Here is a 27,272-nt window from a genome sequence, read left to right on the forward strand (position 1 = left end):
AGATCGAGAGAGAGAGAGAGACAGGTAGACAGATGGACAGAAAGAGACAGATGAGTGGATGGACAGTCACAGAGAAAACCATGCTTTGCAAATAGCCAACCTCCCTGGGTCAGGGGAAGAGAAGGCAGAACTCAAATGGGACAGACACTTGGATTCTGGGAGGGAAGGGTTCTTCCCTCCCTCACTCCCTCCCTTCCTTCCCCTTCCTCAACAGCCCTTTGGTGGGTTGGGTCTTTTGCCAGGATGAAGGAAGAAAAGGTTACAGAGAAAATGGAGGGAGATGAGAATGTCAGGCAGCCCTGCAGACCTAGGAGGGCCCCGCGGCGGGGGGCACCCACAAGACACATGCTTGCTACAGAGGAGGAAACTGAGGTCTCAAGTAGAGGGAGGTATGTGTCTCCAGTTCTCTACCTAGTTAGCAGAGATTAGGGAAGAAACTCTAAAGGGCTTAAATAAATCAGTGAGAGTCACTCGAGCATCAGCTGATATAGAAACCACCCCGCTCTGGGCCCATCACTGAGGCCCCCTCACTTCTAATTAATGACCTCCTAAATGCTCTTCACCACTGTCCCCTTCTCCCCATCATTGTTGCTCCCTGGGGTGACCCTGCAGGCTAGATGTCCCCCATGCAACCTCTGTGGCCAGAGGGGTATTTCACACCACTTCTCTGCCTAAAATCCTCTATACCCCACTCCCCTCTCCTCCACTCACCCATCGCCCCCAGGACAATGTGCACAGCTCTCAGAAGGGCATTCCAGGGGCTTTGTTGTGTCCAGTCCTGGCTGCCCCTCCTGCCCCATGCCCCAGCCCCCATTCCCTTCACTGCCCAACACCATCAAACTGATTATCACCACCATCACGCTGTGTCACTATCCTTCTCATTTGTCTAGTCTTCTGCTCACACCATGCCTCTCCCTTTCTCTAAGCAGAGACTCCCTTGTCCTTCTGGTAAGTCCTGTCCATTGGCACTCTCCTCCCCAGCCTCCCCTGCCCCCCCACCACCCAAGACTGAGTTACAAAATATACAAATCGCCTGTCACAGTGCTGGACCCATCGTGGATATTCAATCCATGCCCACAATTATTAGTATTATTAACAGTGACATGAATACATGAATAATAATAAGGGCCATGATAAAGAAGTACCCCAGTTACAAGGGAGATAAAGGAGAAGGATACCAAAATCTGCAAGAGACATTGCAAAGGGGGATGTGACCTGTGGCTGGAGAAGCAGGTTTCCAGGCAGGTGAGTATGGGTTCAGGGTGGGGGCAGGACTGATGTCCCAGGGAGAGGAGACAGCAGGTGTCAATGTCTGGTGTGTTGTCCAACTACAAATGGCTCTTATGCCTGGAGTCTGATGCAGGAAAGGAACAGCAAACTGCCACCCAGTGAGGGCAAATCGAGGACAGCAGTTACCCCTCCCTCTGGCACCATGATCCCCCCTCCCCCATGTTCCAGGACCCACCAGGGTTTGAGGATTTCATTAAGTTAAGTATGTCTCAGCTGCAAAGGTGAGGGTGGAGGGACTTGAGGCTTAGCCAGATTGACTGATGCTACTGGGAGGCAGATCCCTTTTTATATTTATGACTCAGACATAGCCCTGAACTTAGGGAGGGATGATTTTTCTGTAGGTTCAGGCTAGAGGAAGGATGAGCCCCATTATCAGGGAAACAGAAGACTTTAGTTAGCTCACATAATCCCCTATATTTTCAGGGAGACTAGAGAGAATGATGAGCATTAGCTGATTTAGGATTATGCTGGAGGATATGATATTTTCCTTCCTCCTTCTCCCTTCCCGCCTGCCTTCCCCAGCCTTCCAGCCCCAGCCCTGCCTTCCAGCCTTCCCGCCTGAGCCTTATTTCTTTCTTTTTTCTTTTTTTTTTTCTTTTCTTTTTCTTTTTCTTTCTTTCTTCCTTCTCTTCTCTCATCCCTTGTTCAAATTTTAGCAAACACCTCATTCCATTAATTATCAACTCTTGATATTCCCCAAGACTTGCGTATAGAAAATATAGGATAAAGACCAGTTTTTTGAATGTTGTGGGTCTGGAGGCGAGACTACTGGGCTCCTAGTCTAGGGCCAGGGGTCTCACTTATACTTTGCATCGAGATCTTCTTGGGCTGATCACCTGGGAGCTCTTAAAAATACCGATGCCCTGGCCACTCCCAAGATTCTGATGGAAATGGTATCGGGGAAGCCCAGGCTTCAGGGCTTTACAGGCTCCTTGGGTGATTCTGATGAGTGGCCAGAGACCAAACCCCTTTGACTTTGACAAAATAGTTGACTGTCCTGGCTACATGTCATTTAAAAAATAATGTATGTTTTGTTCCACAGAATCAAACACTATCTCGCACACGTTATCTTACTATGCTTTCCCGAAATCTCTCTGAGTTCGGTATTGACGTCCCCATATTATAGACGAGGAAACTGAAGCTCAGAGAGGTGAAGAATCTTGCCTAAGTTTCCATGGCTGGTAAGTAACAAAGTTCAGACTGAAAATTCCATCTCGAGATTCAGTGTCCCTTTCTCTGAAGTTAGGAGGTTGAGTTAGATCAGAGACGGCAAAGACCTGGCACGTAGACCACCATTCCCCCCTTCTACACCCTCAACAGGCATCACTACTAGATTTAAGGCACTTTGTTCCAAAGGGAGAACAGAACCTCAAAATCCTTCTTAACACATCATCCTAAAGCAAGGATTCCTTGGAACTGACACATGAGACCTAACTACTGAACTAAATGACCCTCAAGGACCTTTCTATGTGTGACATTCTAGGGTTCCATGAATAGGGGTGCTGCCACAGCCAGGAAGGTTAGAACGTGGATCAGCCACAGGATGCTTTCTGAGCCTGCTTCCTCAGCTGCTTCCCCAGGACATGCCAGAGACATTCTGGAATGTACTTGGGCTCCTTCCAGCAGTTCCCATAGAGCCAGCATGGCTTAGTGGTTAAGAGCAGAGGTGCTGGTGACAGCTTAGGCCTGGGTTCAAATCCTGGTATAAGCACATAAAAGTGTCAGCTGGAGCCTCCTGTACAACAGGCATTCAACAAATGATTGCTTAAGCCAAAACTAAAAATTAATAAACATGCAAAAGTCAAAATTCTAAGGCTCGCCAAATCCATCCTTTGACCTGTCCAAGTTCACCATTCTTGTCTTTTCCTGATCAGGGATGTCTCTCTGTCAACACCAAACTTCTCCTGGCCAGTACCTGGCACCCAGACCATAGTATTCACAGCCTACATTTATTGAACACTTACTGTGTGCTAAGCATGTATCAACTCATTAGTCCTCACAACATCCTCAACCAGGTACATACTGTTATCTTTAATTCGTGCATGATGACACAGGGTCAGAGAGGTATAGTAACTTGCTTGAAGTCACACAGCTGAAAAGTGGTCATCATCTGGTTTGCAGACACAAAGACCCATAGTCAAGAATTGCTCCACATGGAGACTCAAACTCCTCCCAGGCAGTGCTCCTTCTTCCCTGATATCCCCTGCCATGCCGGGAAGAGGGCTTCACACTCCATGGACATTTCATCCAAGATTTACAGTTCTGCAGTAAGAAACCCCAGGAGTTTCTTGCCTGTGTGGTGGAGCAATAAGAGCGAGGACTTTGAAACCAGCAAACGCTAGGGTGCAATCCCCAATCAGCCCACTGAAAAAGATCAGTGTGACTCTCTGCGCAAGTGACTTCTCCTCTCTAAGCCTCAGTTTTCATATCTGGGAAATGGTACCATCATCCTGCCTTCTAAGTTTACTGTGCAGAGTTACATAAAAATGGAGAACCTGACACAGCTCTTGGCACCTAGTTGGGGGCCAAAAGAATATCTGTGGCAATCCGAAACGACACGAAGTGCCTGGCACACAGTTGGCACTTCATAAATGCCTATTGGGAAATCAAGCTTAGGAAGTGCAACAAAACATAGCAGTGCTCAGGAAACATCTATGAAATGGAGTGAAAATAAAGCACCTGCACGATTATCACTGATGTAAATGTAGATAAGATATCTGGCGAATAGTAGTAGATACTCAATAATATGTCCCCAAAGTAAACATAGTTATTTGACCTCTGCGTACAACATAAAGTTACTGGTCAGCAAATGTCTGTGGTAAGGTACCTGCACACAGTGGGTGCTCAAGGAACATTTGTGGTGATTTAAGTGAAGGGAAGGTACCAGGTGCACAGTAGGTGTTTGATAAATGTCTATTATTGAACAGATGTAGGTGATGTACCCAGGACATGATGCTGGGATGTAAGAGAAGGTACCAAACACTTAGTAGGTCTTAATAAACATGCCTAGGTAAGCTTGGTGGCACATAGTAGGTGCTCAGGAAGGGTATTCCCATGTCCTCCTAGTGGGTCCAATCTGCTCCCTATGCCTCCTCACCTTTGTTGTAGAGAGAACCGTCAAAGTAGTAGCTGCCAGTGTAGAAGCCAGTAGCCAGCTCGATGAGGTGGCGAGCCCATGTGTTGCCAGCACCTGGGAAGCTGGCCAGAGCGATGAGCTGCTTGGACTTGGCTGGGAGAAATCTTCTGTCCATGCAGCGGTTATCTGCAAAGTTCAGGACACAAACAGGGGGCAGGGACGGGTGGAGCTTGGGTGTGAGCACCACCCCTGCCACTGCCCAGCCACGCGACCCAGTTCACATGATGAAATCCCTTCTGGGCCTCAGTTTCCCCACCTGTAAAACAGAGGAAATGGTTCCTCCCTCATGGAGTTGATGTGAGGGTTAAATGAGATAATGTACAAAAAGGGATGAGCCCATATTAGGGATTTAATAAAAGTCAGCTAAGAGGATGAGTCTTTACGGCCTCAGTTTCCCCTGGCACTCAGTTCCTTTCTCATACTCTCCAGATTAAACCTCTCAAATGATGTTCATCTACATGAGATCCAGTCCAAGGTTCCTATCTTAGCTTCCCAGCCCTGTGTAGCGTGGCCCTTGCATCCTCCCAGGCTCATCCCACCCACTCGCTCCCTCTCACCCCGCACCTGCCAGCTACCTCATCTGTGCCCTATTCCTTCCCAACTCGGCATCTTCAGACATGCTTTTCCCTTAGTCTTCATTGCCTCCTACCTGCCATTTCCAGGTAGGCTGCTTCTTATCTTTCCACATTCTGCTGAATTGGTACCTTCTTCCTTCCCTGACTACCTGGTCTATCATTAGTGTACTATGTCCATCTCCTTCATGTCGTTTATCACAACTGTAATTCAATAAATTATTTGTTTAGTCAGAAACCCTGCCCGTATTGTTCTTCGATGATTCCCCAGTGTTTTCCATAATATCTGGCATATAGTAGGGATAATAAATGTTACTTGCATGGATGGAGGGACAGATGGATGGATGGGTAGATGAGTGAGCAGATGAATGAGTGGGTGACAAATGGGTGGGTGACAGATGGGTGGATGGGTGGATAGATTGACACACTGGTGGTTGAATGACTAGGTGGATAACAGTAATATCTACTTTGTAGGGCTTTTGTAAGGATTAAATGAAATAATGTATGTAATATATTAACACACTAAAGTGCTCAAAAGGGGTAGTTAGTATTTTTTTCTAGCCCTCAACTTCCACATCTGTAAAATGCATTGGGGCAGGCGAGTACCATCCTGATACTCTTGATTCTCTGCCTTTACAGCGACCTGAGGATGCTACTACTCATGAACAGTATGTGCCTCAGCACCTCCCACTAGAACTCCTCCTGGAGCTATGACGGAACAGTGGTGATTTCTTCTGGTCCTTAAAGATATAAGGGAAGCTGAGGGGACGCCCAGTATAGGGGACTTCACAGTGGAAAAGGATGAAGAGAGAATCCTGGAGTTTTGGTCCCAGCCATGCTTCTTCATCTGGGCCAATGACCTCCATCCTTGTTTACCGCAAAGGGAAAGCTGGCAAACCTCTTTCGTCTGCCCTGTCCTTTGAGCTCACTAGACTGTTCCACATTCCACCCTCTCCTCCTTCCCTGCTATTTCCATGGAAGAGAGGATCAACCTCTGCTTTAGTGTCTCCACTCCATCTCCTATTTCCTCTCCAATCTCCTTGCTTCATCTACTCCCCTGTATCTTCTCTCTCTCGGTTGGCTCCTTCACATGAGCATTCGAACATGAACAAATAGCTCTATCTTTTAAAAAATCCCCCTCCAACCACCCACTATCTCTTCTTACCCCATTCCCAGTCATACTTCTGGCAGAGCTGTCCACACCCCCTAATCTATTTTCTCCTACTTGCTTCCAACTCCTGCTACTCTGGGCTCCTCCCTGCTCACTGCATGAAACCAGTCGCCAGTGACCACCCAGTGATCAACCCAGCCTCACCTCACTGGACTACGCAGCAACATCTGATACTACCCATCACTCTGCCTTTCTTATAATTCCTTCCAAGATTGGACCCCAGTATTTTCTATTCTCCATCATCTGTCGTTAATGAAATCTTACTTTGATTACACCGATTTCTTAAAACAGTCTTTCAGAGAAGAAGTGTGAACTCCTAGATTTAAATTCCAATTCTGTCAACTACTTGCTGCGTGACCTTGGAAGATAATAGATCTGAGCCTCAGTTTCCTCACCTGTAAAATGGGACTATTGACAGCAATCACATCCCAGGGTGGTTAGGAGGGTTAATCGCGAGAATGTGTGTTGAATGTTAGCACAGGGCTCACACCCTGTGAGTGCCAATCAACTGTGGCTACCAGCCAGAGACCTAGCTCTCCTCCCACTATGCAATGTTTAATCTGTTTGTTCAGGGAAGAGCAGCCTTTGAAAAAATTAACCAGTCTTTGTCTTTATTGAAGCTAACTGGTGTCTAGCAATGATGTTCATGGGAACACACTGCAAAAAGGAGCCTAAATGTAAAACTTTCTAGAGTATGGTTACGTTTTCTATTTTGATAGGGGCGTGAATGACCCAGTACCCTTAAAATTTATGTATTCTGCTCTATGTAAATGTTACTTTGAAAAATCGTAAGCAAATACTGAATCGTAATTAATTATATGCACACTGAGGTATAATGATGTTTGCAACTTACTTTGAAATGCATCAAAAATAAGAATGGAGAAATGTATGATAAAGTAAACATAAAAAAAAAGTTGAGAAATGTAAAATCTATGGGATGAGTATATGGGTGTTCACTGTGTAATGCTTTCAAAATTTTCTGGAGGTTTCTTATTTTTTCATAATAAGATGTTGGGAGAGAGAAAGAACCTAGCCCCTCAGCTTCCCCAGAAAACAGAATTCTTCATTCCAATACTGCCTGAGAGGCCAAGACCAACTCCTAGGTAGAGGCTGGATGTTTTCAGCACTAGAAAGAAAGTTTATTTGTCTCTTCAGTTCCACAAATAGAAGTAGATGCTGGAGCCAGTATTGTGTATAGCTTTGGAATCAGACTGACCTGGGTTTCAATCCAGGATTGTCATGGCTTAGCTGTGTGACATTGAACAAGGCACTTCACCTCTCTGAGCCTGCTTCCTCACCTGTAAAATTGGGCTAAAACCTTACAGGATTAAATGGGTAATGCATGTAAGATATTTGTGGTATATATTAAAAAACTGGTTTAAGAGTGCAGTCTCAGGACCCCAGACTACCTGGGTTTGAATCCCAGCCATGTCCTACCCAAGCTATGTGACTCTGGCTGAGCTACTCAACCTCTCTGTACCAAGTAGCCTCATTTGTAAAATGGTAATAACAACAACACCTCTGTCATTGGGCTATTGTGAAGATTAGATGAGTTAATCTAGTCTAAAGAGTTTAGACAGTACCTGGCACACAGTTAGTGCTCAATAATTATTTAGTTCCTGGCAAGACCATCAGGGCTTAGCACATAGTAGGTGCTTAATAAATGGCAGCCATAAAGGATCAGGCTCTTGGCAGCCTGATGAACTACATGACTCTCAAAAATCCCCAGTGTGTAGGGACTATAGGCATGACATGGAAAAACTGATGAGCAGTAATGGCCTGGGGGCAGGGTACTGGGAATGAGCAAACTCATCAATCAGGGGCTCTTTGTCAGCTATTAAAAAGGCTCCAGTGTCCATTCTGCCTACATCAAAGCTGTTCATGGTCATGGGATAATTAATCTGTGCATAACTCTTCCCCGAGGCTGGAACAACACAGTTCTGCACAGACTAACACGTCTTGAAAACTAACAAACGCTCATCCTTCCTCACTGGAATGTAAACAGAGTCAAGGGCTGCACTTGCAAACCATGCACCCACACACTGGGCTCTTAGCAGGACTTCAGCTGCCAAGGAAGCAGCAACAGTTGGCCACCTTTCATGCCAAACAGGGGATGGGCTATTGGTGGGGCTGCCACTAGCTCTTACAGCATCTTGTGAAGATCAGAATAAGGCACTCTCCCCTTCCTCTGGGCAGATGTGCTGCCATTCAGGGTGCACAGTATGACAGGCAGAACATGGGCTGGCTTTTAGGCACCAATTTTCCTGAAAATGGTTGTGCCTGTCCAGTGCTCCACCTGACATGACAGCCTGGTTCCAATGGTGTTTTCTTTGCTCTCCAACGTTCAGAGGGTCTGGGGAGTGTTCTTTACACTGCGGACAGAGGTTTCTAGCAGGGGCTTTGGAGTCAGAGACCTGAAAGCAAATCACTCTCGTAGATGTGTAATTGTGGCCAGTTCCCAATCTCACTCAGTCTTGCTTCTCCCGTCTCTAAAATGGTGATTATATTGCCCTGATCACAGGCTCACTGTAGGCTTTACATTATTAAATGAGGTGAAGCCTGGCATAAGAATAGTGCATAGTCAGTGGTCAGTGTTTTCAGATATTGGGTAATCTTTCAAAGGTTTCCTTTGGGCTGAGTGTCCTAGCAAGGCACCTCTCCAAGTGCCACCCGTCTTTTATGATGCCTCCATCAGGAGAAAAGATTTTCGTCTAGAAATTTTATCGACACTGTGACCTTAACTGTTCGGAGCCTCATATTCTCTACCTGGAAAGTAGGCATAATGACTGCCTCCCTCAAAGGAGAGCTGAAGGGACTCAGTGAGAAAATGTAAACAAAGGACGCCACGTGAGTCTAGCACAAAGAAAGTCCTTGAGAAACCTTAAGTGCTGTCACCCCCACCCCTCCACAATAATTATCACAATCTGATAGCCCCAAGAGACAGAAGAAGAGATAAACCATGAGTGTGGTAGAAGTGGCAAGGATCACTGAGATGGAGAAGAAGAATCTTAGAATTGACCTCTGGAGGTCAACAGTTTACAGCTGCATTTTACAGATGGAGAAACTGAGGCTCAGAAAGGAAAAGTGACTGGTCCAGGATCATGCAGTAGGTCTGTGTTATAGACCCAAGTCTCCCACTTCCAGCCCAGGTGTTCTCTCACTTAATCTCAACACCTCCATTTCAAGAAAAGAGCCACAAGCGGGGTGGGTCCTCAATATGAGGGATAGAGATGAGGGTCTTTAGAACCCACGCCCCTTGTTCGAGGCTCTCCTGTTGCCTGTCCAGGATCTTTAAGCCTGGCCAAGTTCACTAGCCCTGCCCTCTGCCCTCTGCCCTCTGCCCTGCATAGTATGGACTGTGTGAGTGGACTGACTAGGGAACCTCTGGAAAGGAGGCCATTGGGGAAACATCTGGGGGTCTGCTGGGGGAGGCCTGGCTTACCTTGGACCTGCGTCTGGTACACAATGAAGTAAGTGGGAGTCCCGCAGCTCTCAAACTCTTCTGCGCTGCACTTCTGGGCACAGAGCTGTTCGTCTTCTCTTTCGTGGAGGGGGAATCTCGTGGTGGGAAAGCCACAGTGGCAGGCGGTGCCTGCAAGGGCTGCCAGCGGGTACTCCTAGGGATAGAGTGAGAGAGGAAGAGAGTCGCTAAATCCCTGGACTGCCCAGACTCTCCACCGCTCTCTCCAACTTGAGGGTCCCCCAGCAGTGAACCCTACTGTTATGATCGTGCCTCATTTGTGTACTTCCTGCCCTATTATATTTTTCTAGCTTTACCGAGGTATAATTAACAAATAAAAACTGTATATATTTAAGGCGTACAACTTGATGTCTTGATATCTGTATATATTGTGAATTAAGCACACAATCAAGCTAATTAACATACCCATCTCTTTATATAGTTACCATTTTCTTTTTTTTTGTTTTCCTATATTACTATTTATTGATTTGTTTCCTTTAAGTCAACTCACCTTTTGAGATTTAAATGACAAAAAACACTTTACATCACTCCCACAAGTAGTACTGTGGAAAAGTAGGACTTCCATACATTTTCATACTGTAAATGCAAATGCTATAGAAACAAAACAATGTAATTAAATTTGAACTAAGGCACACTGCCTGCCAAGACTCTGAGGAAGGGTCCACTCCATTTTTCCTGCAAAAGAGAAATCAGTTGAGGGTAGAGGAGTGTTAAAGACAGTTTAGCACTGAAATGAAGCTTTCTCTTGGAGGACTTGAAAGAAAACTGAAAAAGAAATGCCTTTCTCATGGTGTGTAATCCACCACAATCAATGCCCCTGGTCTGACAGTGAGAAAAAGCCCACGCTTTGGGAAAAGCTTTTTGAATTTGTTCTTTTAAGCAAAAGAAGATATGGGGACCTACATGCATCCAGTCTTTGTTGGGAGAGTGGCTCCTAATTGCTTTATTTGTTCCATGGAATAGCTAAGTGGGAGCAGGATGGATCTGGGAGTTGGAAGGCAATGGACTGTCCCTTGTCCAATCTGCTTCTGTTCCAGACTCACAGTCCTGAATATCTCCCCCATAGCTCATCTGGGAATAATCTGGTAACAAACAAGGTTGCACCTACATGGCTAAATCTGGAGATCTTTGCCAGAGTAGGTTTGGTTTCTTTCTTAACAGATATTAAATATGAACTGTAGCTCCTAACTGAAGAGGAGAGAGGGAGAGGGAGAGAGAGAGAGAGCGTGCACGTGATGAATGCCGATGTGCAGATGGGTCAGCTTGGGCCACGACTAAAGATGTTTTCTAACTGGTGACATATATTATAGCCTTCTGTGACATTATAAATCACAGACCCTCCACCATTTGGCACAAGCAGCTTTGTACCCCTGCCCACTTAATCTCCTCAGTTTCTCTCCTTTGGCCCCTAAGAAGATCAGAGAAAGCTGGAAGAGAGCAGTTTCCTGCCCACTGAATGCTAGTAATATGCCTAGCTCTGTGATGAGTTTTTTTGGGGGGGGAGGGGGGTGAAGAGTGATACAAAATGTTTAAGGTACAGCCTGTGTGGCAGTTGTGGAGTTCACTGTCTGGCTAGGGAGGAAGTATACACACTCAGCCATCAAGGATCTCAGGCTGAGAAAGGACCCACAGATCATCCAGTCCAATTACTATCCAACACCCAAAGTTCTGGACAGCACTCCTGCCCTGCCTTGGCTTGCACACCTCCAGGGATGGGGAACTCACTTTGTCCCAAGGTGGGATCATTTTTGTCTTCATTTGGCAATTTTCTACTCATGCTTTTAGGCCTAGTTCCAATGTCACTTTCATCACTGGGCATTCCTCACTATTGGAACAAACATGTGTCCTCAGAGAGAGAGAGGGAGAAATCAACCCTGTGTGTTAACTCCTACTCCTTGGATCCACATGAAATGGATCATAGTAAAACCTCCCTCTCCAGCCAAGCATCTTGTTCCTCCAGCTGTTCCACACTGTCCCACTCCAGTGTTCCCTGGGCTCACCTTCTCTGTGCAGAGGTCCACACACTTGTCTACAGACATGTTCAGCATGGCGGCTGTCACGGGCAAGGCCAGGGAGAGGTTGTTGGGCTTGTGGAAGCAGCCTCGGAAGACTGCGCTTCCATCTGGAGAGCCAGAGGGAAAAGGAGTTTAGATCCAGGCTGCAAGGACCACTTTCTGAAGAAGCCCAAAGGCAAGAGTCTTGCCTACAATCACACAGTGAACTAGAGTGGAGACTTAACCAGCTAGATAATGCGATGTTTTCCTCAATCCTGGCATCTTTGTCAGGTCACTGAGATGTTTTTGCTGGGCCACATTATCCCCTTTTCTGTGTCAGCATTACTATGTCTCTGGACCTCCTTCTCAGTGATGGCAATGCCCCATGCAGGAAGATGAGAGATACCAGGAAGGATTTTCACATCTCACCAGGAGAGGGCTAAGTGTCTGATGATCTTGAGGATCAAGGGAAGCAAAGGGCCCAGGGCAGTCCTATCCCCGCTCACAGCACCAGGGTGCCCCTCTCTTCCTATCATCCTGGGCCTTAGGGGAAACCCTGGACCTCAGGAGTTTCTGCCCACACAATGCTGAGCACCTCCAGGCTAAGAGGGACTGATCTGTCAGAGGAATTCCCTTTATGATAACCTAATTTGGAAATTTCCCAATTGTTGACTTCAAGGAGACAAAGATTTCCTTCTAAGAAGTGGGTGGGCCTCATCCAATCAGTTGAAGGCCTTAAGAGCAAAACTGAGGAGGGTGTGCCACATGAAATGGGCACACCCCAGAGAGAAAGGGATTCTGCCTGAGGAATTAAGGAGTTAAGACTGCAGCATTAACTCTTGCATGCGTTGCCAGCCTGTTGCTCTGACCTATAGATTTCATATTTAACAGCTTCTACAATTGTGTGAGCCAATTCCTTAAGTAAATATAAATACCTCTTATTTTCTATCTCTCTATCATCTATCCATCTAATTTCCTCCTGGTTCTGTTTCTTTGGAGAACTCTTGACTGATAGAGTAAGATTACAGGCAATTTCTATTTCCATCTTTTTGTAAAATATTTCTAACGTTTTCTACAGAGAATATGTGTTTTTTAAAGACATATTTAAAGACATAAAAAAAGATAAAATTTTAGAAAGTGGCCTATCAAATCTATTGAAAGACTGATGAGGCCCATTTAAAACTGGGTTTGGTTGTTCTCAAATTTAAGTTGTATATACCTTTCTAGAAGCACAGCTTTCAACATGGTTGGTGCATCATGAGTCAAAACCAGGAGAACTAAATAGGTGCATTTACTGAGCACCTACTATGTGTGATCCACTCTGCTGAGGACTTTACAAACATCATCTCATTGATCTTCCTGGAAATTCTGCAAGGTCTGTAGTCAACTCTCATTTTACAGATGAGAGGAAACAGGGCTCAGAGAGGGGAAATTATGTGACAAACCTGAGGACCTGCCATTAGCAAAAAACTCACTGAGGATTAACACAGAAACAAAATGTTAACCCTTGGGGAAAAGTGAAGCAAGTTGCAAAACCACATACCTTCATCTATATCTGTATCTGGGTGTATGTATAGTATAAAATCACTTTTTTAGCATTTGTGTATATGTATGTGTATATATATATATATATATATACATATATATGTATGTGTAATGTGTGTGTGTATATATACATATACATACACACACACACACATATATATATACAATAATACATATACATATATATATATATATATATATATATATATATATATAGAGAGAGAGAGAGAGAGAGAGAGAGAGAGAGAGAGAGAGAGAAGGGAAAAGGATGTTTAGGAATGATAATTTTACTTTTCAGCGGCCAAAGGTACCTTAGTGATGACTTGTACCACCTGGCACCCAGTAGCCTCCAGTTGTTCATTGAGGAGGCCAGTCTAGCAGACTAAGAAGAAATCTGGAATTTGATTAAACGGCTAATTTCCAGAATGTGCCGCAGGCTTGCACACATTCAGTGCTATCTCCTCCACTTTCCCCATCTCTGGCTCCAGGGTAATGAGAAGCAGAGGCAATTGTGGTGGTGGCTGGAATGGTCAGGAGGCTGCTGACTCACTGTGTTGTCCTCCAGACCTCAGTTTCCCCACATATAAATGGTGGGGAGTGGGGGTTAGACTACACAGTGAATCTCTTCTGTATAGGACCGCCTACCACCTTCCAATGAGAAACCATATAACCCAAATGCCACTAGTGCCCTGTGGGGAAACACGGGACATTCTCCTGTCCCATGGCCGGGGGTGCTCAGAGGGAAGCCCCGTAAGTTCATCAGCCACCCTGAGGAAGATGTAATGATGCTCACAGAAGGTGCCATACAAAGCGAAGGCAGGGAGGGGAGTCACCTATTTAAACTAAAGATGTATAGCAATGAGGTGGGAGGCCTGAAACAATGTGGGCAAACCTTCACTTAATCAGAAAACTCAGCTGGAGGCCAACTCTGGACACAGAGCAATGAGATGTTGGCCTTGCTCTCAGAAGACCAGTGGCCAGCAGATGCGAGCTCTGGTCCCGACTTTGCTTCTCCCTGGAATGCGTGTCTACACCTGTCAAACAGGCAGCTCTCCTCGACAGGGCGCCCATTGGCAGCTCCACCCTTCCTCACCCTTTGACCCTGGGCAAGTTTCCTCTCTTTTGGAGCTTCAGTGCTCTCATTTCTAAAATGGAGACATGAATATTGGGTGGATCATTCAAAGACAGACATGAATGAGTGTTGTGAGCTGTGACTGCAGTGGAAGGGACAGGCAAAGGTCTGTGAGTCTGTCTATCTCCTTACACGCAAAGGAAGGGAAGGAGGAAGTTGAGTCCTCACCCTGGCATCTCCCGATGGGATTTTTCTTCTGCCTCCTGGATGTCAGGAAGCCAGACTGCAAGGGTGGGAAGAGGAAGGAGGACTCCATAAGCCCAGCTCTGCTGAGGTTGGTCTCCCATTGACATTTAAGCATCTGCTAATGAGTCCCTGATCCTCCCAGACAGGAGAGAAGGACTGAGCTGAGTGCCCTGAATACCAAATAAGGTGAGGGTTTCAGAGGTCTTAAAGGGCCAGAGAGGGATCAGGAGCTACTGCTGGGAGTCTCTCTTTGGCCACTTTGTGTGCTGGGGGTGGGGGTTGGGATGGGAACAGGTTTGGGAAGTCAGTTTCAGGAGCAGTTGACCTGTTGGATGTGGGGTTTTCCTATAGTCCTGCCCAATCTGCTTTTGGGAGGAAACCACAAGGTCACAGAGGACTCCCAGGGATCTAGGGGAGCACTTTAAAGGCCATTTCTCTCTGAAGATTGATCTCCATTATGTCTTGGTGACCAGGTCACTGAGGACATGCATGGTGGCCAAGACACTTAATCCTCCTTCTACCCTTATTTCCTCCATCTATAAAATGGGTCACCTGGTTCTCCCCATCAGTGGTGAGAGGCTCTCTCATTGTTTATGTCTGAAAATGAAAGAGAAGTGGCCAACCTGGATTCTTCAGGCATCCTAACACTCCACTGCAATATGAAGAATTTCAGACTTTCACAGCAGCGGGTAGATACCTTCTTGTTTGCAAAGAGCTCTGGTATCCAGTGGAAAAGGCATTGGTTTTAAATTCAGACAGACCTGGGTCACCACTTACTTAGCTGTGTGTCCCTGGCAGGCGTCTTCACTTCCTGAGCCTTAGTTTCCTCATCTGTGAATGGGGATCATCATATCAGCATGGGGTGGAGGTCCATGTGGTGGCATTCACAGTACTTGAGACCTAACCAGGGTTCAGTCAGTCTCTCTTCCTGCTTCTTTCTCCATCACTTGTCCATGACAGGTGAAGGATGGCTAAATCCTATGTAGTAGAGCTGTCAGTGCCCCATCAACGTACTCCCGGCACTCACCATCCCCATATAGGCTGACAGTGACCTATAGTAAACACCTAGGACTCTGCCTTGGGTCTGTGAGGCATGGGCTAAACCTGCAGGGAGTTAATCTCCCTCAGAGCCAGTTTCAGCCAATGATGAGTACAGAAGGAAGATAAACACTACAGTTTCTCACCCCTTCTGTGGGATACCTCTGAAGCATGGTCTCCACCTAGGGTTTCCCAGTGGGATTAAGCTTCAGTTGTCCTCAGTAGTGACCTGCTTCATAAAGGACTTTGTATTGGCTCCTTCCTTTCCCTGTCTCACTTTTCTACTACCCTACAGGTGCATCCTGAGGTCACCTCCCAAGCAAACCAAGGTTCACATCTTTGTCTGTGGGGAAACCCAGCTTACAACATCTTGGATCTTTGAGTATTTTTAATCCACAAGGGAAATCCTGCATGGAGTTCAGGATCACTGTTCTTCAGTGCCCATAGTCTGTGAGAATGGTGCTCCCTAGGGTTGTGCAGTACACAGCCCATGGGCAATAACAGTGACCCCAAGTAGTGTCTTCCTGATGACCAACACGACTAAAGGATAACAACAATGGTATTATCAGCTGTTTACTGTGTGTCATTAGTGCTAAGTATGTTACGCATATTGTATCTCAATTAATCCTCACAGCAGCCTATGAGGTAGATGGTACTGTTACCCTGTTTTGCAGGCAGAGACCTTGGGACATAATGAGATTCGATCACTTTTCCAGGTCACACAGCTAATGGGGAGCAGAGTTGAGATTTGACCCCAATCTTGTTTGACATCACATCCTAGTTTCCCACCTCTCTGCTATTCTGCAGGAGGCCTGCCCAATTCTAACATGGTTGAGCTCCAGAGACCCCATGCCAGCCACCTGAATTTCCCAGAAACCCTCTCATACTGTACAGTAGGGGTCCAAGGATCACAAAATCCCATGCCCCACATTCTGACAATGTCAGCTCTTCTTTGCCAGCCTAGCTGAGATGGTGCGTGACCTCAGCAGCTTGGGGTTTTTATTAGCAAGAGGCAAGAAGAGCGACTGTTCATCAACTCTCTTTGCTGGGGGCATATGAGGGACAGCCCGGAACCAGCTGCAAGTATCTCTGAAGTCCTATCATCTCTTTGTTCTGGGGCTTCACAAAAATGAGGTAAATGTCATCAGGCATCAGCTTAAAGGCAGGCGTGGAAGAGTTCCCCTCGGTTTGAAAGAGGCCGCCACCCCCACCCCGCCTTCCCCCAGGTAATTAGGCCAAGCTCTACTGCATTAAAGATGCAGTGAGGAAGAAAGGCAGTGAGCTGGGAGCTGTTAACAGCTACCGATAATCAGGGAGAGATTGAATTACACAGAAGAGCCTAACTGTCCAAAGAGAATTCAAACCAGCCATTTTTAGGCATCATCAAAGTCTCCTGCTGGCTGTAGGAAATTCAAATAGCTTGAACTGGGTGCTGCTCTGAGTAAATTGAGGAGTTTTCTTATTAGGAAGAAGGGGCATCACAAATGCTCCATAAACAGGCACTGTGCTAGGTCCTTTCTCGATTTTATCTCACTGTGTGGTCATAGTAATCGCACAGACTATGGTTGGAATTGTCCCTATTTTACAGATGAGGCACCTGAGGCTCAGAGAAAATACACGACTTGGCTAAAGTCAACATAGCAAGTAAGTGAGAGAGCTGGCATACAAACATCTGCCTGATTTTAAAATCCACATTGCTCCCAGAGCCTTCCTGGATTTTCTTAGGGGAGAAGAGCAAACCAACTTGTCCCTATCTTGATTCAGAAGGAGAAAAAACTTCTAACTACCATTTCTTTGGTTCTATACAGCATAATTCATGAAGGCCCATGTGAATTATAAAATTCAGGAGTCCCAGACATATATCAAGGGCACGGAGAGGCCTGTAGGCCTGGCAAAGAAGGAGCTAGACATGGTCTATCCAACAAAATGTGACTTTCCATGATCATCTGAGTCTCCCCTCAGCAGAAGTGGTTAGAATGGAGTATCAGTGAGCATAAAGCACAAGCACTGAAAAAAAATTCCTCTTCGAACTTTCAAGATAAAAAAGTTGCCAGAACTCACAACAGTACACAAACATGTGAATTGTGAACCGTAAGTCAATGACATATTTTTTCAGTGATAGTGTAAGCTTCATAATATTTTCACCAAAATAGAATGGAAGAAACAAGAGGAAAAGTGCTGGACCCTGAGAGAGGTTGGTGTGCGGTCATGGGTGCTTTAGGCAGCACAAAAGGATGATCAGCACCATGGATAGCCACCCACAGGACTGACATGTATATGTTCCGCGTCATTCTAATGAACCTTGCAACACAAATCCTGCAAGAATCTTTCAGGCAAATGGAATTCCTTTCAACATCCTATAAAGTCATAATGTTCCCAAATCTGGCAGGTCTCTGCCCCTGGGAGGAGAGCTACACTCGCTGACGCATTTAGCAAAGTGCTGTGAAAAATGTAATCCAACCAAGAAGGAAGTCCATTTCTCAGTTCTTTTGTAACAAGGGCGAAGAGTCCATGTGCCTGAGAGTCTATGTCAAGGCTGAATAGCAGGGTGCCTGCAGACATTTGCTCTGCCAACCTTTTAATGCTCTCGCTACTGTAGGAGCATTCCAGCACCTCAGAAACACATAGCTGGCTCCCTACACAAGGCGGAGGTCCCCCATCTGCTTCGAAGATACCTCCTTTGAATTGTCACAATCATTAAGAGTTCTATGCCACTGCTCAGGGAAACACAATTAGGACTCAGTGTTAATATCAACTAATGACTCTACAAATGGAATCTGGTTTCCATTCTACCTGCTTCCTCGAGGGCTTGTTCATTTCTCTGACTGATGAAATATAGGCTAGTGTCATGTGCCAGTGACTTGGAAGCCTCCCTTTCTCATGCATTGGTGTATAAATTAGATCCTAGGAATGGGAAGCCAGGGGTGCCACTGGGTCAGAGCAAAAGCATTGGAGATTCTGTATCGTTTAGAGTCAGGAAACAAGGCAGAGGAGAGATCAGGGGTCAGGGAAGGAAGGAGTGAAGCTAGAGCCAAGATGTTCCCCTCCAAAAGAGGAGATGAGGTCCTGTATCCAATACAAGAGGTCAAGGTGCCTACAGCACTGTAGTGACCGGGCACCTGAACTAGGAGTCAGAGACCTGGGTTCTAGCCCATGCTCAGTCCCTAAGAGGCCTTGGAAAAATCATGCCTGCCCATCATTTCCTGAAGTTACCTCTGGGTTTTGCATACTTGATTTCCTTTGCCTAGATTTCTCCCCCACTGCTTAGCAACTTGTCATGAGTCTAGATATCCTCCTCTTCTACACCAGGCAAAATCCCGTGCATCTTTCAAGGCCCTAATCCAACAGCCCTCTTTCTCTAGGAGGCTCAATTTAGCCACTTCTGCTCTCTGGGCATCAGTTTCTAAAACTGTAAAGTGGGACATCAGCAAGGAAGGTACTTCCAATATGGCATTTAACACACGAACTTTGCTGACCCTGGACTTTTGCTCATGGCTGGAATACTTGGCTCTCTCTTTCACCCAGAAACCTCAGAGTTAAGATTCAGCTCAAATGTTGCTCCCTTGGCGTCTACAGACAGAACTCTCACAGTCTTGGGTATATATTCCCCATGCTTCAACAGATCCTACTAGTCTTGGTCCTGTCTCTCCACTAGACACCTCAGGGGCTGCTCACCAGCAACCACTCAGCCCTCTCCTGCTACAAGAGCAAAACACACCTTACTACAACAGGTATAATGGTCTTTGTTGAGACGTATATTTCACCTGGTTGAAAAGTTTTTGATGGTCCACGAGAGTATTATTATAATAGGTGATCTCAGGGGTGTGTGTGGGGGTGGGGAGAGAGAGAATGAGAATGAGAATGTTCATATTATCTAGCTAATTTAAACATTAATCGAAAAGGCATCTGGCTAATATCTGGCTCATGACATACATAATTCTTGTTAGCTTGCTCATACTCATCGACTAGGATGTTTCAGTGGCATCAACTTTCTCTCAAAATACCCATGGCTCTAAGTCATCTCTTCAGATAGTCAAAGTCCTCATCAAAATAACATAAATATTGGAAGCATTTTTTTCAATTTGTTGAGAACTTTCTTCCAAGTGTATCCTCTGTTTGGATCAAATAAATTTTTATAAAAATTAAAAAAAAAAACCCAACCCATAAATATTGGCATAAAAGTGATGAGGATGATAAATCTGCTATCAAATTAAAACCTCATTACCCTAATGGCCAAACCAGGAACTCATTGTGTGAACTTTCTCCAACCTGGATTTCACACACTACCTCTGTCCTCTGCCTAGGCCTTCAGACCGTCCAGCCTGGGCCTTCAGATGCATGGGGAAGTGGATGGGGCATCTGCTTGCAGAAATCAGCCCCTTTGAAAATTGGAAGCATGCTTGACCCTATCGAAGAACAAAGCTTGAATGGGGCTTCAAAAATATGGCATTTGAAAAACAGAACACATTAGCAAGCAAACTGATGATAAAGTTTTATAAACAATGATGTTCAGATGGAAGAGGCCTCTCTCTGGATGAAGACAGGCATTGCATTAAGTTCTGCTAAATCCACCTGTATGGGCAGGCCTACATCCCAGGGGGAACTTGTCTGCTCCACTGAGATCTAAGGCCTTATTACTCTAAGTGTGGTCCCTGGACCAATAGCTCAGCATCATCTGGGAGCTCCTTAGAAATAAAGAATCCCATCCTAACCTGCTGAATCAGAATCTGCATTTTAATAAGTGCAGTGAACCCTGGGGTTCACTGGCACATTCAAGTTTGGGAAGACTGGGCCCAAGGTTAGAGACCTGGTTGTGGATTCCTGTCCCTGCCTCTGGGCTGCATCAGAAAGGTAACCAGGAGGAACCTCAGCCCTCCATCTTTTGTCAAAGCCATAAGCTTTTTATGTACGTCAGAAGGTCACCTTTACCTAGACTGTGTGGCCTTGGGCAGGTTTACTTAAATTCCTTAAACCTTGGTTTCCTCACTGTAAAATGGGGATAATTCATAACACTAACATTCCTGCCTGAAAAGGTGGTAGGAAAGGTAAATGAGTTTGGGTCTGCAGTGGGCTTAGCACAGTGCCTGATACACAGCAGATTCCTGATACAGATATTAACTGCTATTAAACACCAGAGAGGGGACAATGGGACACTATCCACAGAAGAGGGCCAGTTCCTGTCCTCTCCTACTCATCCCCTTTACTCCCTCATTTTGGAAACTGGAGAGTTTTCAACACGACTTAAGTACTGCCAAGCAAGGAATAAATTCTCTCTATGGGACCATTAAAGATGTAGGTGCTGAAGCTGATTTAAATCCTCTGCTGTCTGTGTGGCATTAAGCCTCTGTTTCCTCATCTGTAAAATGAGAGTAGGCAAATAATAGTGCCGATTTTAAGAGCCAGTGTGAGAACTGGATGGACTCGTTCTGTATAAGGCACTTAGAAAAGGATGCATTATTTGCTGCTTTCACTGTTATTGTCATCTTCATCATCGTTAGAGACAACCTGCTTTCAGAAAATCAGGAAGGACAGGCCGAGCTCAGGCTCTAGTTCAGTTTGTTAAGGAGGAAGATGGGTGCAAATGAGGGTTGTGGGTGGTCTAGGAGGCAGCTCAGGAGGGGACAGGAAAGGGTATTTGGAAACATTCCAAGTAGCTGGAGCCGAGGGCTCTGCATGGGGCGGGCTGGGAGGCGAGGCTGAGGAAGGACTGTGGCGGTCTTGGAGGCCAGCCGAGGGCATTGGAGTGATGGGGAGCCATGGAAAGTGTAGGGCAGGTGTTCAGGTAGGTGAGGGCTGTGGCCGGCTGGCCAAGGGAGGAGTCACAGAGAGGAGCAAGGGCCGACTCACGTACACCTGCGGGCCGACTCCTGGGCCAGCTGCAGCCGGTAGACGGAGAGGCGGTTGGCACCACCGCACACACTGCCCCTCTCGCCCTTGCACTCCATGTCGCACTCTGCCTCGCTCACGTTTGTTGCCTGGATCTTGTGGCCACAGTAGCACTCGGCGCCGAACTCCAGGCCAGCATACAGGTAACCCCTGGGGGAGGCTGCTGTCAGGCCAGGGCAGCGGCCACCACCAAGAGCCCAGGGACACAGAAACTCGCCCAGAGTGGAGACCTGGGGGATGGGAGGGCTCTGGGACCAGGACCCCCAGGGACCACCCACCTGCCTTCATCCATGTCTAAAGACTTACACCCCCATGCACCTATCCACATAGACACATCATGTCCATACTGACACCCACGTCTTATACACCTTCAGCACATGGCACATGCTTTACGCACACGCACCCCTCACATTCTGTGGGGCCCCCCGCCCCCCCTTTTGCTCTTCCTTGTCTAGAGTCATGAGCCAAACACATCTCCAGAATCCAGCCCCTTTATTCCAGGAAGCATCCCTCAGGAATGGTGCTCTGTGAGAGAAGCTGGAACTAGGGGAGGAGGCAGAGACTCTCGTTCCCCTTTGGAAGATGGCAAAACTAAAGTTGCTTATCCAGCCAAGTAAAAAATTCCTTCCCCTAAAACAAAAAATAATCCAGGCACGGTAAGGTTTTTGACTCCTTTTTTTTTTCCCCCACAGTCGTGGAATCTTTTCCTAAAAAGGACTCTTAGTGGACACCCATTCTGTAAACAGATAGAAAGGGTGTTGCTTGCTCTGGCTTCGGGGGATGGGAGTGGAGGGAGGGGAGCAGGCAAGCCCAGTTTAGCCCTTTTGCTCATGGGGCCTGGGAGGCATTCTCTAGAACCATGAGGGCTCCCCAGGGAGCCTCAGCAGAACACTGGTCACACAAGGTGGAACCAATGGGAACTGCCAGTCCACACTTCACTCTGGACTTCCGGGGGGCCGGCTGGAGAGACAGACCCACCCAGACTCATACCTCCACACATCCCAGCTATTGGACTATTGACCCTGACCTCACTGCTGTCACCTTTGCCAGAAGAACCTCTCATAAAATTAAAACAGATCACTTCCCATTTCTCTCTCTCACCCCAGTGGCTTTCCCTGCTCTCAGGAAATATCCAGATAGCTCAGCTTGGCTTACAAACCCTTCTATCAGTGGATCTTTAACCTCGATGGCTGTTAGAATCACCTGGGGAACATATATTTAAATGCCACACCTGGGTCCCATTTTCTGGCTCAGGTGGGATGTGGGCGGCGAGAGTTTTTAAAGTTTCCCGGGTGTAATGTGCAGCTGGGAGTGAAAATTACAGCAATGATGCTCCAATCATAGTCCTAGGACCAGTAGCATCTGTGTCACCTGGGAACTTGTTAAAAATGCAAATTCTCAGGCCTCCCCCCAAACCCTGCTGAATCAGAAAGTGAGGGTGGGGGCCAGCAATGTTTTGAAAGATGCCCGGTGATACTGATGTACACTCTGGGTTGAGAGCCCCCATTCTAGATCATCTGGTCCCCTCACTTTTGCACTCCCCCCACCTCTTCATTCTTATCTCTCATCATTCCGTTCCTCCCTCTGCCGACTCTGCCATAGTCATGGGCTTTCTGATTCTTCAATATGCTAAGCTTGTTCCTGCCTCAGAGCCTTTATCCTTGCTGTTCTCTGCCTGGAACTCTAACTTTGCCCCTAAAGTGGTTGGTTTCTTCTTGCCTTCCGTGTCTAAGCTCAAAGTATCCTGCCTAGAGAAGGCTTCCTTGACCACCCGTCTAATGTCACCCCTCCTACCTGGCTCCCTCTTACCACCCTGTTTTATTTTCTTACAGCTCTTATCACATTGAAAATTATCTTGTTTATTTTTTTATTTCCCTTGTAAATTGCCTGTCTCCTGCTCTAAAATGTCATCTCCAAGAGGGCAGTGACCCTGTGGGGTCATGTTCACCTCCATCTTTGGTTGATGCCTGGCATATGATTAGTGTTCACTAAATATTGAGCATGCTGTTATTTCTGCCCTACTGTGACTACCTAAGAAACTCCTATTCATCCTCCAAAACCCAGCTCAAGATTTCACCTTTATAACTCTTCCTGAGCTCTCCATGTGGAGCCCTCCGTTCCTTCACATCTGCCCCGCACATCATAAGGCACTCCCAGCCCAACACCCCTCACACTTGGAATCTCCATATTCTGGTTCCTTCATCTGTAGAACATGAATCATAATGTTCCAGACTCATAGAGGGTCTTGTGGGGCTTAAAGAGTTAACATTTGCAAAGTGCTGAGAACAGGTCCTGGCACAGAGCAAGCACCCAAGTGTAAGCTGTTGCTATTCTATTGTCCAAGCCTGTTCATGCCTCTGTCTCCCTAAAGAGTCCGCTGAGGGCAGGGCTGTGGCAGACTCATCTCTGCATCTTCAGCACCTGGAAGCACATGTGGGTAGCCAATAAATATTTGCTGAACTGAACTGAATTACATGAGTTGCTCTGACTTGTCTTCTGAAGCTCACTTTGGCTGTCTCCTCCTCTGAGAAGTCTCTCCTGACACTCCAGGCAGACTGGGGGCCTCTAGTTCATTTCCACAATCTTCTATTTATTCCACCTCAACCCTTGTCTCGCTAACCTTCCCTTTCCTGTTTAGTCACCTGTCTTCCTGTCTAGGCTGTGAGTTCTATGAGGACAGAAACTTTGAGGAATTCACCTGTTTCCCTACAGTTCGATAAATATATTAACGAATTGATATCATCAAGGCTTAGAATCTTTCCCAAACTGGAGAGGGTCCTGGGCTCAGGACTTCAGTGGTGGACACTCAGGAAGTTGATTATAGAAGAGATAGGGTTTCTCAATCAGGGGCAGAGGGAAGAGTCTCTTGGTCACCCACTTGCCCATTTCAACTTCGGCCATGGAGCCAAGGTCCTTTAAAGCCTGTGGCCTCCAGAGCCAGCCAGCTAGAGTCTGAAGGTGAATGTGTTAGAGGCCTCTTCACAAGCCACCACAGGTCAAGGGACCCAGGACACAAGGAGAGGAGACAGTCAGCTTAGCCCCCTGGTGCCCCCAGGGCAGCAGTGCTGGTGCCCAGGCCTGGACCAAAGGTCCTGTCCTTTCTCATGAGTTCTTTAGAGCCTTATCCACTCTTGGAAAGTCAGCTTCCTTCCCAGTGCATATTCTAATCCAAAATATCATTTTCTTCTTAGATTAGAAAACATGGTCTATACAGGTGAGTGTTTTTTCCCTGGGAGAAAAACCAGGAATTTCTCTACTGAGAAACCATGAAACGAATACTCCTGATACCTGGGCTCCCACCTCACCTTTCCCAGGACATCTCACAAACCTCTACTCACAGACTCATACATGCATACCCACAAACACTCAGTTGTGCTTTTCCCAAACACAAGCAAAATTCTCGACCCTTGCCCACATATTTACGCAGACTCCTGCACAGACAGCCACTCCTGTTTGAAGATACCTATGTATTGGCATTAAGCTCACAGATATAACCAGCTGCCCCTGCATACTGTACACTGCAAATTCACTCCTAGGCACAGTCTTAATTGTATAATCACAAACCTCCATAGACCAACTCCAGAACAATCTTGCTCATTTGCATGCATAGGTACACACACACACACACACACACACACCCTTGCATCACCCTTTCCTTGTGGCCATGTCCTCATCTTCCACTACATCCTTCCATGGAAAAGGAAGAAACGCTACAGGCAAGAACCTGAAGGAAGGGGTCTGAAATGAATGGAGCCTGGGACGTCGGGGCCCTACCGTTCTGCACAGTTGTCCTGGCAACGGAAGATGGTCATCTTTTTGTAGTCGAAAAAGGATACTCCTCTCAGGGCCCGACTCTGGGTGTCATCCAGGTAGCAGCCGATGTACTTGGCTTGGGAGAGAGGAGAAAAGTCAGATATGTCTGGGGACAAAGCTGAAAGAGTTACAGGAGTAACCAGTGTGCCTCTGGCTATGCGGCCTTGTTGACCTTTTGGTACCAATTCCTTCCTCTGAGCAGAAAAGCAGAAACAAGAGAGACTGAAAGTCATGTGCATTGGCTAAACCTGCTCCATAAGGGCAGTGGAGTTCAGTGGTCCTGGAGGCCAGCAGAGTAGAGGAGGAGCCGCTTCTGTGGCCAGGGTTAAGGTCAAAACCTTGGGCTCTACTGTCGACGACTGGGCAAAAGAACCCAAGCCAAGCTCATTATCTAAGCACCAAGCAGATGAGACTCATATTAACGCAGCTCTCAGGAGTTTGACATCTGGCAGCACGTTATCATTTCTACAAGATGCCTTAAGATATTTACTTTTTCTTGGGAGGAACAATGGACTTGGATATCTCAATGTTTGGGTATTCATCACACTTTTGTTACGTTCTAGCACTGGCTTAGTGTGTTTAGGCTGGTCGACCTCTGTGAGGCCTAGTTTTCTTCATGGTGCGTATGAAAATACCAACCCAGTAAGGTATTTAAAATGAAATGATTTGTGCGAATGCTTCTACCAAAGTGTCTTGCATAGAGCAGGCACAAAGTCAGATGAGTGGAATAAGAAACTGGCCATTCACGGTGCTGTGTAAGTACTATACAGTTTGCCTATATTGTGGGCCAAGGTGAGTATTTCCATTTAAAGGAAAAATTTAAATTATGTAAAACAACTATCCAATTTTAATCCATACTTTGTTTTGTTTTGTTTTTAAATAGTAAATATATTTTTTTACTTCATGGTAAATAGCAATTCTCACACATAAAGATGGCACTTTATAAAGTTTTTTTCCCATATATTCTTAAAATTATTATTCACTTGGACATGAACTTTGCCAAGTGCCATCTTTATGTGTGAGAATTGCTATTTACCAAACATCGAACCTTTACTACAAATCCTATGCGATAAGTCCTATTATTGCCCTTTTATATAGAAGAAGAAACTGAGGCCCAAAGAGGTTAAGTCACTTGTCCAAGGAAACACAGCATATGTATGGCCTATGTTCTGAACTACTGCTTGCTGCTTCTTAACTCTGGAGATCTTGGTGATGACCCACGTGAAGTGCAATGCACTGGCATGCTCACACTCTTTTCTTAGGTGACTGAACAGAGGACCAGAAAGGTGAAGTGGCAGCTGATGGCAGAACAAAGATTTAAATCCAGGTCTAGGGGACCCCAAACCAGCACTCTTTCCCCTATTCCACTTGGGAGTAACTGAAGGTAGGACTGAGGATCCAGCCAGCCCTTGGCATGAAACAGCTCGCACGGGGAATGCTTGAGGCAAATGCCACTTGATCACGTTCCCTGGCTAGGCTGCTGTCTATTTGAACTGTGGGCTTCTTTCCCTCCTCACTCGTGGTATAGAGCAGGGTCTAGCAGAGGATGCAGGCTCATTACATTGTGCCCCATAATGTCACCCTGCTAAATGCAGGATTTGTCAGCCCTTCTGGAGATGTGCCTTGACCTCCATCACCTTGAATTTCATGCATAAGACAGAGGTGATTTGGTCTACTAAGAAACAGTTCATTTTTAAAAGAAACATCGCCTCCCTGGAGCAGGCACATCAGATGGTAACAGCTCTGGAGAAGCTCACGTTTTGCCATTGTGCTTCTTCAACAAGGTATGTCCCTCCTGTCACAGATGTTATCACACCCTGTGTCCTGGGGCATGGATGCTGTTCACACCTGAGCTAGGAAAGAGAACATCCATGGGCCATGTTGGTGAAGGTTTCACATCAACTTCAGTTCAATAGCTCACTAGAGGATAGTGTTCAAGAATGAATTGTAGGATGGCAGCACGAGAAAGAGGGAGCAGGAGGGTGGGAAAGAAGGATAGGGGAGAGAGAGGGAGGGATAGAGGGAGGG

At 46.3% G+C, this 27,272-nt stretch overlaps 1 protein-coding gene across 5 annotated transcripts in view; it reads right to left on the reverse strand.

Annotated features, from left to right (window-relative positions):
- Window positions 1-27,272, reverse strand: part of WSCD2 (WSC domain containing 2) — a 99,424-nt gene that overhangs the window by 11,924 nt on the left and 60,228 nt on the right. For 3 of the 5 annotated variants that reach the window (XM_039861778.1, XM_039861775.1, XM_039861776.1), the window contains exons 3-8: window positions 25,206-25,320; window positions 21,397-21,581; window positions 15,285-15,338; window positions 11,651-11,772; window positions 9,612-9,786; window positions 4,388-4,552 (exon numbers count right to left, since the gene is read on the reverse strand). In XM_039861778.1, coding sequence (XP_039717712.1) covers window positions 4,388-4,552; window positions 9,612-9,786; window positions 11,651-11,772; window positions 15,285-15,338; window positions 21,397-21,581; window positions 25,206-25,320 — 816 coding nt within the window. Of the gene's footprint in view, window positions 1-1,895; window positions 2,990-4,387; window positions 4,553-9,611; window positions 9,787-11,650; window positions 11,773-15,284; window positions 15,339-21,396; window positions 21,582-25,205; window positions 25,321-27,272 lie in introns of those variants that run through there. The other 2 variants (XM_039861779.1, XM_039861777.1) reach the window with 2 other exon arrangements.

The sequence above is a fragment of the Pteropus medius genome, unplaced genomic scaffold, assembly GCF_902729225.1.
Source record: "Pteropus medius unplaced genomic scaffold, Ma_sr-lr_union100, whole genome shotgun sequence".
NCBI classification, from domain to species: Eukaryota; Metazoa; Chordata; class Mammalia; order Chiroptera; family Pteropodidae; genus Pteropus; species Pteropus medius.